This window comes from Eublepharis macularius, chromosome 17 (assembly GCF_028583425.1).
Source record: "Eublepharis macularius isolate TG4126 chromosome 17, MPM_Emac_v1.0, whole genome shotgun sequence".
NCBI lineage: Eukaryota > Metazoa > Chordata > Lepidosauria > Squamata > Eublepharidae > Eublepharis > Eublepharis macularius.
The window spans coordinates 22,570,345-22,583,517 of record NC_072806.1 but is presented as its reverse complement, the minus strand read 5'-3'; the positions used below and the strand labels follow the sequence as shown (position 1 = coordinate 22,583,517).

The following is a 13,173-nucleotide window of genomic DNA, read 5'->3' as shown; positions in this document are numbered from 1 at the left end:
GCCCGAGTTTCCACTGACAGAGTTCCACCAGCTTGGTGCAAGGACCGAAAAAGCCCTTGCCCTGGTCGAGGCAAGAGGCGAACCTCCTTGGAGGTTCTTACTGTTCTCTCTTGCTTCCCATCACCTTGCCTTTGCTCCTTCCCCTTCCCTGAGGTGGCTGATGTCTATTACGTATGTATATGTTCTAAAGAGCCTTTTCTTTCTGCCGTAAGAAAACCTGCTAATCCGATCCCACCCTGTTTCATCGCTTGCAGCATCTGCGACTGTCCTTGAACGAGAATGGCCAGTGCCACGTCCAGCATCTCTGGTTCCAGACCATCTTTGACATGTTGAGGCATTTTCACATGCACCCTATCCCCCTGGAGTCAGGCGGTTCTGCTGACATCACTCTTCGCAGCTACGTGGCGGCCCCAACCTCCTTACCTGGTGAGTTTTTAGCTTCATCCTTACTGCTTTGCCTCAGTTGGGTGTTTGGGGCCTGCAAGGGGCACAGAGTGCAATGCATTAGGAAGTATTTTGAGTCGTGAGCAAATTCAGCTAACTTGTTGTGGAGCGAGGTGGACGTTCACCTCGCCTCTTCTGGGAAGTCATTCCAGGGCAGAAAGGAGGCAAGAGAAAAAGCCTGGGTCAGAGTAGTGTTAGAACACACCCGGGAAGACACAGGACAGCCCAGAGGCCCTACTGGATAGAGCGAAGCTGCCACCTTATACTGTGAGAGGGTTTTCTGCATTTTTAATGTTAGCAATGTGGCTGTTTGTGCAAGTCTCTGGAAAGGCGACCTATGCATGTTCAGAATCAAAATGATCAGTAGAATGATGTGAAGGGGGCAAACATCTGTTTGTAGCATTCATTGCATGTTTTAGGTGATCCATTGCCATATTTGCTACAGAGGACGTAGTATCCGGATGCTTGCTATCGAGAGCATGACTTCTCTGCCTGCCCTGAAGTGGCGTGGCGTGGTGTGTGTGTGTGTGTGTGTGAAGGTCAGAGTTTTAAATGCTGTCTAAACAGAGGTAGCGTGCTGTATAGTTCGACCAGAGTTGTCTCTACCCCAGCCTTCTACTGATAGATTGAAACCAAGTGGCCTTGTAAATTCAGGTTTTTTCATATGAGGAATCAGGAAAACAGGATTTAAAAACCCAGTAATCCAGGGATAGGAGAAATAACGAAATTCAATAAAGAGGTTTAAAACTATTTATAAGTAACGCACAGCTTTTGCTGAACTCAAGTTGTCAATGCCTGAGTATAGAGAACAGTTAACAGGCAAACTTTAATTCTTGAAGTTAATATTGGCTGTTACAAGGCTGGCAACCAGCAGGAGACTTACCCAGTGGAGATGGGCTATGCCAGTGACTTAGTGCTGTTACCAATGACGTGCTGATGTCACTCCCCCTGTGCCCAAAAGTGATATCAGTACATCATGGGATGCTCTTGCATGTGAGCAAAACTCTATGGAACCATAGAGTTTTGCTCAAATGCTGCAGTTTCCCAGCAATGCACTGATGTCACTTCCAGGCACATGGGGAGTGCATTGCAATGACGCATTGTGCATTGCATCAATACCAGTGCATTGGGATGATGCTTGTCCTCCCCATTCCTGCCCATTTTCTTCCCATAGCCCAGCTGAGTGGCGACAGGGGATACCTACCACCAGGGGTCATTTCGTAGAAAAAGAGCTGGAGGAACTCATTAGCATAACTCATTAGCATATGCCACACCCCTTGCCATCACCAGAAGTGTGTCATTAGCATAACTGATTTGCATATGCCACACCCTCTGGCATCACCTATCCTGGCTGTTTTGGACCCAATCCTGGCCATTCAGGGTCACAATTGGGCCCCAAATGGCAAAAAGGGGCTGAAAATGGCTGGAAAGGGGTCCAAAATGGTCAGGGTTGGGCCGCTGCTGAGTGGGAGAGTGATCCACCACCCGTCAGAGGCCCGATCCAGGCCGTTTCGGCCCCAATCCAGGCTGAAATGGGCCCAAAATGGCCGAGAGTCAGGTGGACGGGGCCACCTGACATGTGACCTCTTTGGGGAACTGTCGGAACTGCATTCCTGTGCGTTCCCCCTCAAAATGAGCCTTGCCTACCACCAGTGGAAAGATAGCAAGCCTGCACACAAGATGGCCTCTGAGATTTCCAACATTTCCTGAGAGAGGATTTTAATCTGTCCCTCTGAAGGCACAACCCTAACTGAACTGAGTGGACAGTGGGGCCGCTTTCTCTCTCTCCCCGCTCCTTAGCCACCCATGGGCCCTGATTGGCTGTTAGCTGCTCTGCCCACACACCAAACAGGCATACAGGGGATTGGTAACTGACAGGAAAAGGAAGGATCTCTGCCCATCTGTTAAAGGGGGGATATAATAAAGAACACGCACAAATTCCAGCAGGTTAGCTTTGTTAGTCTATTGCAGCAAAAACAAAATAAGGCTCTTATGCATCCTTAAAACCTAGCATCTTTGTTGAAGCATCGCATTTTTTAGATGCTATGGAGCTCTTTTTTTGAGCCCTGAAAATAAAAGTTTTAACATTTGAGCCCATTATATAGAAAGGCGGGACTTTGTGTAGAAAGTAAGAGCATGGTTTTGAGCAGCGCTTGGGAAAAGGAGGTGGTGGAACTCAGTGGACTGCCAGCACAGGGGGCAACTCTTGGCAGGAGGTGGTGCCCCCGGTACCAAAAGTGCGCGTGCAAAGTGTATGCATGCTCCCAGGACCAATGATGTCACTTTGGGTCAGCTGGAACAAGGGAGGAGTTTTTAAAAGTTTAAATCACCCTTGGTGAAAATGGACACATGGCTGGTGGCCCTGCCCCCTGATCTCCAGACAGAGGGGAGTTTAGATTGCCCTCCACACGGCGTGGAGGGCAATCTAAACGCCCCTCTGTCTGGAGATCAGGGGGCGGGGCCACCAGCCATGTGTCCATTTTTCAAGAGGTTCCGGAACTCCGTTCTACCGCATTCCAGCTGAAAAAAAGCCCTGGTTTTGAGCATTATTAGCCATAGTTGTCATAATACCACCATGGTGACCCTGTGAGGGCAGAAAGGCAGGATTAATATCTTGTCAATAAATAGTGATTATAATTAGACTATACTCTATTTGGCACTTTGCAGAGTGAGAGGTCCTTGCCCTGCAGAATTTACAATCTTCATTAAGTGTTTTAAATCCCCATTTATGTACTGTTTCTTGACCAAACTGGCCTTCAAAGGTAGCTTTCAAAAAATAATAATAAGACAGGACAATTGAAACCAAAGAAAACAGCAGCTGAAAAAGCCGACAGCAAATCTGGACAAAGGCTGGTATCTTCTCAACTTCACTGTGTCTGCCGTTTCAAAAGTTTGTTTTTCTTTTCCTCTCTTCCAGAGATCAGCCCATCTCCAGTTGTGGCTTCCCAACAGCCCAGTTGCAGAAATGATCTCCAGTCTCAACACTACTTTTCCAGCTTCGTCCCGGGCACTTTTCAGCCGGGCACTTTTCAGCCAGCCTCCCCTTCAGAGGGTACGGCTTCCTCCTCTTCCTCCTCTGCCAGCCATTCGCTTTACCATCGAGTGGAAGGGACCCTTAGTGCCCGCAGTCGCAGTAACAGCACCGAGCGTCTGTTTGATTCCTCTGCTGTCAGTGTGGAGGATTACCATGAAAGCGAGGGATCGCGCAACAGAACCCGAGCGGTGGAGAACCAATATTCATTTTACTGATTGGGCTGATGGAACGGTTTTCAGGGTCCTGTTTCTCTTTCCCTTTGGAACAGTCTCTTGTGAGCGAGTGGGGAGAGCCAACGAGCCACCGGCTTCTCAGTTCCTTGAAGATCTTAGCCTCTTGGTGGCCCTTTGCATATCTCAGCTGCTCTTTGGGGGTCGCTTTGGCCTCTGAAAATGCGCGCAGTAGTCTCTGACGGCTGCAGTGTACTCTTGTCATTCCCTTCAGTGTGCTTTCAACTCAAGATGGCCCTCCTTATTCTCAACATGTGTGCTAGGTGGGGAATTCCTGAGGGAGCCAGACCCTCCGATTGAAGAAAAATACCATGGTTATGCCCAGCCTATCTTTAGGTTTCCAAATGAAAGCCACCAACAAAGGGGCAGAAGCGTGATGCAGATGGGGAGGGGGTAGATGCTGTATTCTCATGCCTCTGTGGGGCAAGCCTCACTTGCCTGGTATTAGTTTCCATCCAGCTGGCCACATTCAGCTGGAAGCAGAATGTAACAAATAAATGTAACTGCACCAGGGCTGGGTCCCCTCATTGGCGCCTAAGATAACAGGGTTGAAGTTGGGAGAGCCAAAGGTCAGAATGGATTGTAGAATTGTGGCTGTCTTCCTCTTGCAGGGTCTCTTTTGAAAGATGTAGCACTTTTGAAAGATGTACCGTTATTCCCCCCCCCCCCTTTCTAAGTCCTCCTGCTTTCTGAGCCGGAATCAGACACTCGCTTTGCCTAGCTCAGCTGTGTCTACCTTGATGGGCAGTGGACCTTTCCATTGAAGTAGCTCTAGTTGGTGTTAATGTAAAGACCTCAGGAGGATGCGAAGAATCCTTGCTGTCTGTCATAAATTTATGTCTAGACAATAGGAGATCGATGTTGGGACTCTGAAGCAGAAGAAGATGCTCATAACTGGAAGTCAGTTCATAGGCTCCGACTGGCTGCTCGCAACAGTCCAGTGGCTGAGTTGAATTTAGTTTGCACTTAGAAGTCTTTCCTGCAGCAGTTTTGAGCAGACGGCTCTTCAGTTTGAAATAGGGCTTTTCATTATCTAACAGTCGGTGGTTGGAGAGCACTGGGCCCCTCAATCTCAGCAGTCTTTAGCAGAAGGGTTTCTTTTTTGTTTGTAATTTTCTCTGAAGCAAAAGGCAATGCATTAATGCTGCTTTTCGCTTCCGCCACAGCAACTCCATGCACAACAAAAGAGCTGTATTCTTGATGGTGTATCCCAATTAGGGGAAGAACTGAGCACAGACTAGCCCCATATCTGTGTAGACCATACTTTCTAAATGATGTAGTTGGATGGAGCCATGGGATTCTACTGGATCTTCATGGAAGTGGAATACCTTTCTGGTTTCTGGTCTGATACAAGTTGGAGGCCAGTCTAAGGGTGGTGAAACTTCCCCATGTTAGAGATGGGCTGCGTTCAGAGGTTATCATTCAGAGGTTACCATGGTTTATAAGCCGTGATTCAATCAGTCCCCTGGTTAGCTGTGAGCCAAATGCAGACAGCTCCAATTATCCACAATTTGAGGGAGGATGGTGGTATCAAATCATTATTTCAAACCTTGGTTTATGAATTCAGAAAGTTTAGAGAGAGTTTGTTAATCACAGCTTGCAATAACAGTTCACTGTGATTTCTGAATTCATAAACCAAAGTTTGCCAGCATGCATTGTACCTGGCTGTAGAGACAGCAGCATCAAGAGGATATTCTCTACATTGAGAGATGAAAGAGCAGCAAGCTGATCAACCACCACAGAAGGACATAACCCTCCACTCAGTAAGCTACCTGCTCTTTACCTCTCAGAAACGCCCCGATTTTAATTCCTACAGAAATTATTAAACCACTTTGTATTAGGATGCCTCCAGGCCACCAACAAAGTGAGCTCCTTTTATAAATTTAATGGTGCCGTCTGGGCTGACTTTGAGGTGGAAGTTCAGGAGTCTGGCTCTCAGGTTCAGTGGGGGGCCCTCGAATGTAAGCTATAACATCGCATTTGCAGTATATATTACCATCTAAAGCCCCCATCTCTGTAAGACCATTAATTCCAGAGTATAAAATTACCTAACTGTACTACTTTATAAACTTCCAAACCTAGATGAAGGGATAGGGGTTGGAGGAAATCCATTGGCCCAACGTTAGTTGAGTCGAGGCAGAGAAAGAGAAATAGGAACCCTAAAATGCTATTCTAGCATTTGTGGCTAATAAATCTATAATGAAACCACAAAACTTATTAGACTCAGAACACTAAGTCACTGTTAACCGCTTGCAAAGTGCTCACATAGAGAGCCTCCAATTTGCAGAACTAATCGCGAAGTTTAAGTCTTCCCCCCGCCACCCCAATGCTCAAGCTCACCGGCAAAGAGCTAGCCACGCATTAGGTGCTGACTCACCACTCCTGTGCAGACAACAGGAGTTGTGTTTTCCTGCTACAGGTTCAGAAGGTGTGCCCAGTTCCTGGCATATAAATTGCGGGCATATTTTCAATCACAAGATCATGGTAGATGTCTAAAAAATGTATTGAGGTTTTGAGGCATAGAGTGTCTAATTAAAGAGAAATTAAAAGTTTGATTGCTCCTGTACCAGGGCAGTAGGTTGGATCCAAAGAGCTTACACGGTTCTGTACATGCGTGTACAAGAGGTCACACAGTGCTAAAGCAGGCAGGTTAATATGGCATACCTTGTGCAAGAGATAGCAACGAGCTCCTATATAAGCAGAAAGACATATTTTGGATTGATCTTCACTCTGCTCAAACTGCTCTCTAGCGTGAGGTGTAAAATGACCTTTCTGTGAGAGGAAGTTACTTTCATCCACACAAAGGCCTTTGGATCCACTGACTTTAATGAAGTTGTTTTTAAGACAAAATCATGGTTCCTTTAAGTCATTACTTAGTTTTAACTTGAAACAATTAGTTTTCACTTAACAACTTGAAACAAAAGCTATTGAGATTAAATGAGAGGATGAATTTAAACCCTAAAAAATTAACCTCAAGTAACAGTCTCACATTAAAATACTGTTATCCATGTTATGTTAGCAAGCCGCAGTTAAGAGCAAGAGGTGACATCAAAAGAGAGCTTTCCATTTGAAGAAAAAGCTACATGAACATTCTGATGAAACTGGCCCTAATTATTCATAGTCAAACTAGGTTACAGTTTGATTTCATTCCAGTGTTCATTCTTGTCCGGATTCAAAAGCCACTGCACCCATCTATGTTTGATTGGCTGAAGCCACAAACTGAGAGTTTAGGACTCAAAGGACCCCGACAACCCACAATGAACCCCGTTTGTTGGTGTCCTCTGAACCACTTCTCTAGCACTTTGTCCCGGCCATGATTCTTTTTTGGGGCTGGGCATAGGATGCCAAAGGTAGCTTAGAAGGAAGGAATGTCTTTCCCATACTCGCGACTCACCTACGGTGGTTAAATGAGTGGCTAATTTCACCTCTTTTTTAAGAACTCATCAGCTAACTGCTGATTAGCATGCATAACAGGGACAGTAAGGCCTCATAGTAGGGGGAATGGAATAGGCAGGAAAACCTTGGAGATATGGACACTTTGTACCACGAAGGTGTGGCGAAGGAGGTGTTGTAGATAAGTTCTGTGAACAAAGGCTGACTTTTTTATAATTGCCGCTGAATATGATCAGAGCAAGGGGGGAACTACAACCACTGTCTGTTGTAAAGTATGTCCTCCTGCACGGAGGCTCATCGGGCCGCTGGTCATGTGAAATAGAAGGGGATGGACCAGCCTCGAGAGACCTTTTCACAGTGGTTTCTTCTGTGCCAATTGGACCGAAGGGGAGAAAGGAGGACCCGAGGAGCAGCAAACTGCAATGTTAAATTTGTAAATAACAGTTTTTAAGAGAGAAAAAATGTGAAAAAAACTTAACGTGCTGTAGAATAAATTAATTTTATTTACAAAACCGATGTGTATAAGACATGGAAAGAAAACGATGTTCCGTGTTTCTTTTTTCTTTTTCATTTTTCCCTCTCTGTTTTTGGAAATAAAACATGCTTTGAACAAGTGGGTTGCTGGAAAAATTAATGCTGAGTGGGCCAAGAGGTTCGTTCCCTGTCTCATCAACTGATACTTGGTTTAGCAGCACTCATTTTCTCTCCTCAAGCTGCTGTGTACTTCTGTGTTGGCGCCAGGACTAGCTCCACACACGCCCCTGACCCATCTTCTGTCCCCATATATGTGACTGCCACTTCACATGTCTGGGAGGGTGGGCTCTGAGACGGGTGCCCATGATGGGATCGTGGTGGTTGTCTTACTGGAGCCACAGGACTTCTGTTGTGAAGGCTGACCCCACATATTGGTTCTTACCCCCCCCCCTTTTCACACACTCTGCCGGCTACTGTATGCAGGTTGCACTGGAATGGGCTGGTTTGTGTGGCTGATCTGGCATGCAGGGGCACTGGGTCCCATCCATTCCCTGGCAAGGGCCTGACTGGCAGCAAAAGCAATGCCCCCATTCAGCCATCCCTGCTCTGAGCCACACCTTCTCCTGGAAAAGAAAGACAAAGGCCAGGAACAAAACCCACAGTCCCCCACCCAAGACCAGCACCCTAATCACTGGGCCAAGAGTGCCATCAGACACTAGGCACTCCACTGCAACCCAGATATCACCCCTAGCCACCTGGGACCAAGCAGAGACCATTGCACAGGCAAGCATGGCTCAGTGGAAAGTTTCTACGATAGCGTGAGTTTGATCCTGATGCAGGGATAGCCAAGAGGCACTGGAATGGGCTGGTGAGTATGTGTGGCTGATCTGGCATGTAGGGGCACTGGGTCCCACCCATTCCCTGGAAAGGGCCTGACTGGCAGCAAAAGCAATGCCCCCATTCAGCCATCCCTGCTCTGAGCTACACAGCAGTGCTGGCATCTGCTCAGACACGTGGTTTTCCGGTGCAGGCAAAGGGGCCCCATGGTGGATGCAAGGGAGCTGCTGCTCTGGGTGTAGCTTTGCGAGGTGGTGGAGCAGAGTCCAGGCCAAAACGATGGACACCCGGGGTGGGCTATCCCACCCCACCCCCTTTTTGCAGTTTGCAGAGGCAAAAATCAACCCCCAAGGCTTTTGCTTGCCTCTTGGCTATCCCTGTGTGGGGATCAAACCCACACTATCGTAGGGCCTTTCCACTGAGCCATGCTTGCCTGTGCAATGGTCTCTGCTTGGTCCCAGGTGGCTAGGGGTGATATCTGGGTTGCAGTGGAGTGCCTCGTGTCTGATGGCACTCTTGGCCCAGTGGTTAGGGTGCTGGTCTTGGGTGGGGGACTGTGGGGTTTGTTCCTGGCCTTTGTCTTTCTTTTCCAGGAGAAGGTGTGGCTCAGAGCAGGGATGGCTGAATGGGGGCATTGCTTTTGCTGCCAGTCAGGCCCTTGCCAGGGAATGGGTGGACAGAGGGCTGCCAATCTTTAGCCGGAGCCTGGAAGTCTGAAATTATAGCTGACATCCAGGCTGCAGAGACCAATTCCCCTGGAGAAAATGGCTGCTTTGGAGGGTGGACTCCAGGGCGCATTATACCTTGCTGAGGTGCTCATACCAAACCCCACCCTCCCAGGCTCTACTCCCAGGAAGGAATTTTCCTCCAGGACAGATTGGCCAGGGATTCTGGAGGTTCCTTGCCTTCCTCTGGGCATAGAGCAGCAGCCACTTGGTGTGCAAGTGGGGAAGGTAGCTATGAATTTCCTGCATTGTGCAAAGTGTTGGACTAAACCCTTGGGGTCCCTTCCAGCTCTAGGTTTCAATCTCTCAAATATCCAAGAATTCCCCAACCCAGAGCTGACAATCCTATGTGGATGTGTGGTTAGCCACCCTATGGGCTGAGGGGGACACTTGGACCACATGCTCCTGTTGGGGTTGCACTGTTGCTGGGTCTTGCCTCCGTTGTCACTGGCCCTCGGCGGGGCGGGGCGGGGGGTTATTGAGGAGCAGTGGCTGGAACGGTGGGTGGTGATTGGTTGATTCTGTGTATGTCACTCACACTCATCAGCTGCCGTTGTCTGGTTGGTGGGTGCTGCCAGGGTTACTATGGACTCTGGCATGCTTGCTATATGGTGTGGGAATGTCCAGAGGGAATGGACCAGCGATGTTGCTTTTGCCTTAGTGGCTGACCGCCACTACTGCAGCAGCCCTCAGGGTTGCACTGCCAATTACCCCATGAGGCTAATAAGGAAGGCTTTGAATGTTTTATCCATATGGAAAAGAGCTGTTTATTTTTAACTTGCTTTCAATATCGAAAATGGAAGGAGAACTTAATTTTTTTTAAAGTAAGGATTTTGGAGTTGACATGGTCCAAAATGATTGTGCGGCATTCAAATTATTTTAAAATACACTTCTGTGACATTTGATATCAGCAGAAGTAAAATGTATAAACACACACACACAACGAGATGTTTAAAAAATAGGAAGGTAGCTTTTTTCATGTCTGGGTGGGTGTGTTAAATATTGGTCCACCGTGCTTAGAATAATAGAAGGCTTCCTAATGTACCAAATTCCAACAATTCCTGTGTTTTCCTGCGGGGGTCCAAGAATGATGCAGAGAGGGGGGCAAAAGGAATTACTGGAGCCTGTAAAAAGCACGGCGAAGCTGGTTGTGTGTTTTCTCAGTGTGGCGAGAAAAATTGGGGGCAAGTTGAGTACAGTTGAATTAATATTTGCTATAAAGCTACAAAGAGACAAGAGAAATGCGGGGTTAGCAGCCCTTAAATGCAAGCAGGAATCACAGAAATTCATCTCTGAACAGGAAATGAATTTTGCCACTATGATTGGCGGATAGTTTTCTGATGACCAGGGCATAAAGCATAATAGTTACATTTAAGCGCCAGCTGATCCTGCATTTCTTCAAACTATTTAAGTGCTTGTCCGGTATATTGCCAGTATGGGCACGATTCAGTCAAAGCTAAAATGACTCCCATTAGTTTCAAGTGGGAGAGGGAAGCAGACATTTAAATCATCTCCCGCTGGAAACCAGAGGGGCTGAAATGAGCAGGTCGATTGATCAATTAAATATGGTAACCTGACTGTCTATTGTTTAGGATGTTTTGGAGGTCTCTCATTCATAGGGTTGCCATAGGTCGGAGGCGATCTGATGGCGCACAACACACACATTGTTTGACCACAGTTGAATATTCCACAAAGTGCCTCTATGGAGAAGACAGATTCTGAGGTCATTTGTTTGATTCCCAGCTCTGCAGCTGTGCAAGACAAGCCCTTCTGCAGCTGGCCCACTCCTATAACAGTAGGCATCTCCAAACAGGAACAGGAAATAGTCCTCAACAACTGCCCACATTTCTTCTTCTTCTTGTCCCGCCCCCAGCAACTGGAATTCAGAGGTGCTGTCTCTGCATATGGAGGTTCCATCCTACTGATGGACTTCTGCATGACTTTGCCCAGTCCCCTTTTAAAGCTATTCTAAGATAGTAGCACGTTGTGGTGGTGAATTCCATAAGCTAACTGTGATGTTCGAAGAAGTACTTAGGTTCCTCTGACTTCCAGTATGAAGGGGGAGTTATCTAGCTGAGATCTGCTTCCTGCATTAACTGGGACACAAGGGTTTTCTTTTAAGATTGAGAGGTGAAGAAAAATGTCCTTATGTTACCACTGATTGTGCCAGAAATGCAGGTCAGACATGACCCATGGGCCTGTGGTACAGTGATTGAAATAAAAGACAGCCCTTAAATATGTGCCTCCGCTTTTTAAAAAAATATTAATACATCCAATTGAACATTCAGAAAACATTGTGAAAAGGTATGCTGCAAGTGCCCTCTGATGGACAAAAATAAAATTACAAAATTTGCAGAATGTCAGGAAAACTTTAAAACCTTCATCTGAACTCTTCAGCAGAATTGTTTCTTTGGGCCTTAAAAGTAAGATCGTTCTAGGATTACAAAGTAGCTACATTAGGTGCATAGACAAATAATTTTAAAAATCCAAATCTGTGTGATGCCTTATATCACAAAACACTGTGCAACTCTAAAGTTTGGCCTTAATATACTCTCTTGGGACATTTTTTCTCTAACAAGCTTAAGGCAGCAGGGGTTTGTGTGGGATTTGGTCGGAGGTGAGAATAATGTCAGGGTACAATTAAAACATAACCCCCTTTTCCAGTGCTGCAGTCCTGGTCAACTGGCCTCCCTGCTCAGCTGCTTTTTACAGTAAAATTATATGCCCAGAGTTCCAGTAATGGAACTCCAGCATCTCATGTTGTCTGGACCTTTATGGGCTGTAAATACGGTGGGGCAAAGACCTGTAATTTTGTTTACAATACTCTGCAAATCAGCATTGCCAACTCTGGCTTGGGAAATTTCTGGAGAATTGCAGATGGAGCCTGGGAAGGGTGGGGTTTAGGGAGGGGAAGGCTCTCGGTGGGGTATAATGCACTAGGGTTGCTAGCTCCAGACAGGGAAATACCTGGAGATTTGTGGTGTAGAGCTTGGGGAGGGCAGGGTTTGTGGAGGGGCTGGAGCTCAGCAGGTTATATTCCCATAGAGTCCACTGTCCAAAGCAGCCATTTTCTCCAGTGGAAACAATCTCTGTCAGACCATCACTTGGAGATCAGTTGTAATCCCAGGAGATTTCCAGTGACCACCTGGAGGTTGGCAACACTACTTAGAGTCCACCCTCCAAAGCAGCAGTTTTCTCCAGAGAAACTGATCTCTATTTATCTATTTATTTATTTACATCATTTATAGTCTGCCTTTCTCATGGAGCCTCAAGGTGGATTACACAGTGTGAGTCAGTACAATCAATATTAAAGGCATTTCCATATACATGTAATGGGTATATACATGCAATTTTGCAAGATTTAAAGAAGGAAGGAAGATTTAACAATGTTGAAACCGAGCATAAGCAAATTCTATGACTGATATACAGGGCCGGTGCCAGAGGTTCTGGCGCCTGTGGCGGCATGCGCATGTGCTCTGCACGCACGCACGCCATGGACTGTGTGAGCGGAGCCCCAAGCACAGAAGCTGTAAGCTGCTGCTGGGCGGTGCATGGAGGCTGCTCCGTATGCCGCCCCAGCAACAGCTCATGGCTTCTGTGCCCGGCTGTGCCCAGCCAGCTCCGTGCCGCCGCCGCGCACCCCAGCTGGGCACACAAGCCGCGAGCCGCTGCTGGGGCGGCACCCGGAAGCTGCGCCCGGCTGGGGTGTATGGCAGCGGCGGCAGCGGCAGCACGGAGCCCAGTAGCTGCAGCCCAGTCATGCCAGCTTCACTGTGCATGCCTCTGCCCCCGACACCCCCTCCGGCGCCCCTCCAATGCCCGCGCGCCCGAGGCCACCGCCTACCTGGCCTCCATGGGTGCGCCGGCCCTGCTGATATATTAAACAAGATACCCAGTAGGATCTTAGCCCTGCTCTTGGTGGTGCTGCACTGGAATAGCGCCGGCACATTGTCCCCAAGAAAGAGGCCTCCTTCTGCTCCTCCTCTTCCTCCTCTGGACCACACCTGCTTCCACCTCAGCCTGGCCCTCGGTGGCA

General features: G+C 47.6%; 1 protein-coding gene across 1 annotated transcript in view; it reads left to right on the top strand.

Annotated features, from left to right (window-relative positions):
• SH2B2 (SH2B adaptor protein 2) overlaps positions 1-7,714 on the top strand; it is a 59,277-nt gene extending 51,563 nt beyond the window's left edge. The window contains exons 8-9 of the mRNA XM_055001915.1: positions 255-426; positions 3,362-7,714. Coding sequence (XP_054857890.1) covers positions 255-426; positions 3,362-3,693 — 504 coding nt within the window. The 3' untranslated portion in view covers positions 3,694-7,714. The remainder of the gene's footprint in view (positions 1-254; positions 427-3,361) is intronic.
• Positions 7,715-13,173: the final 5,459 nt, after the last annotated feature.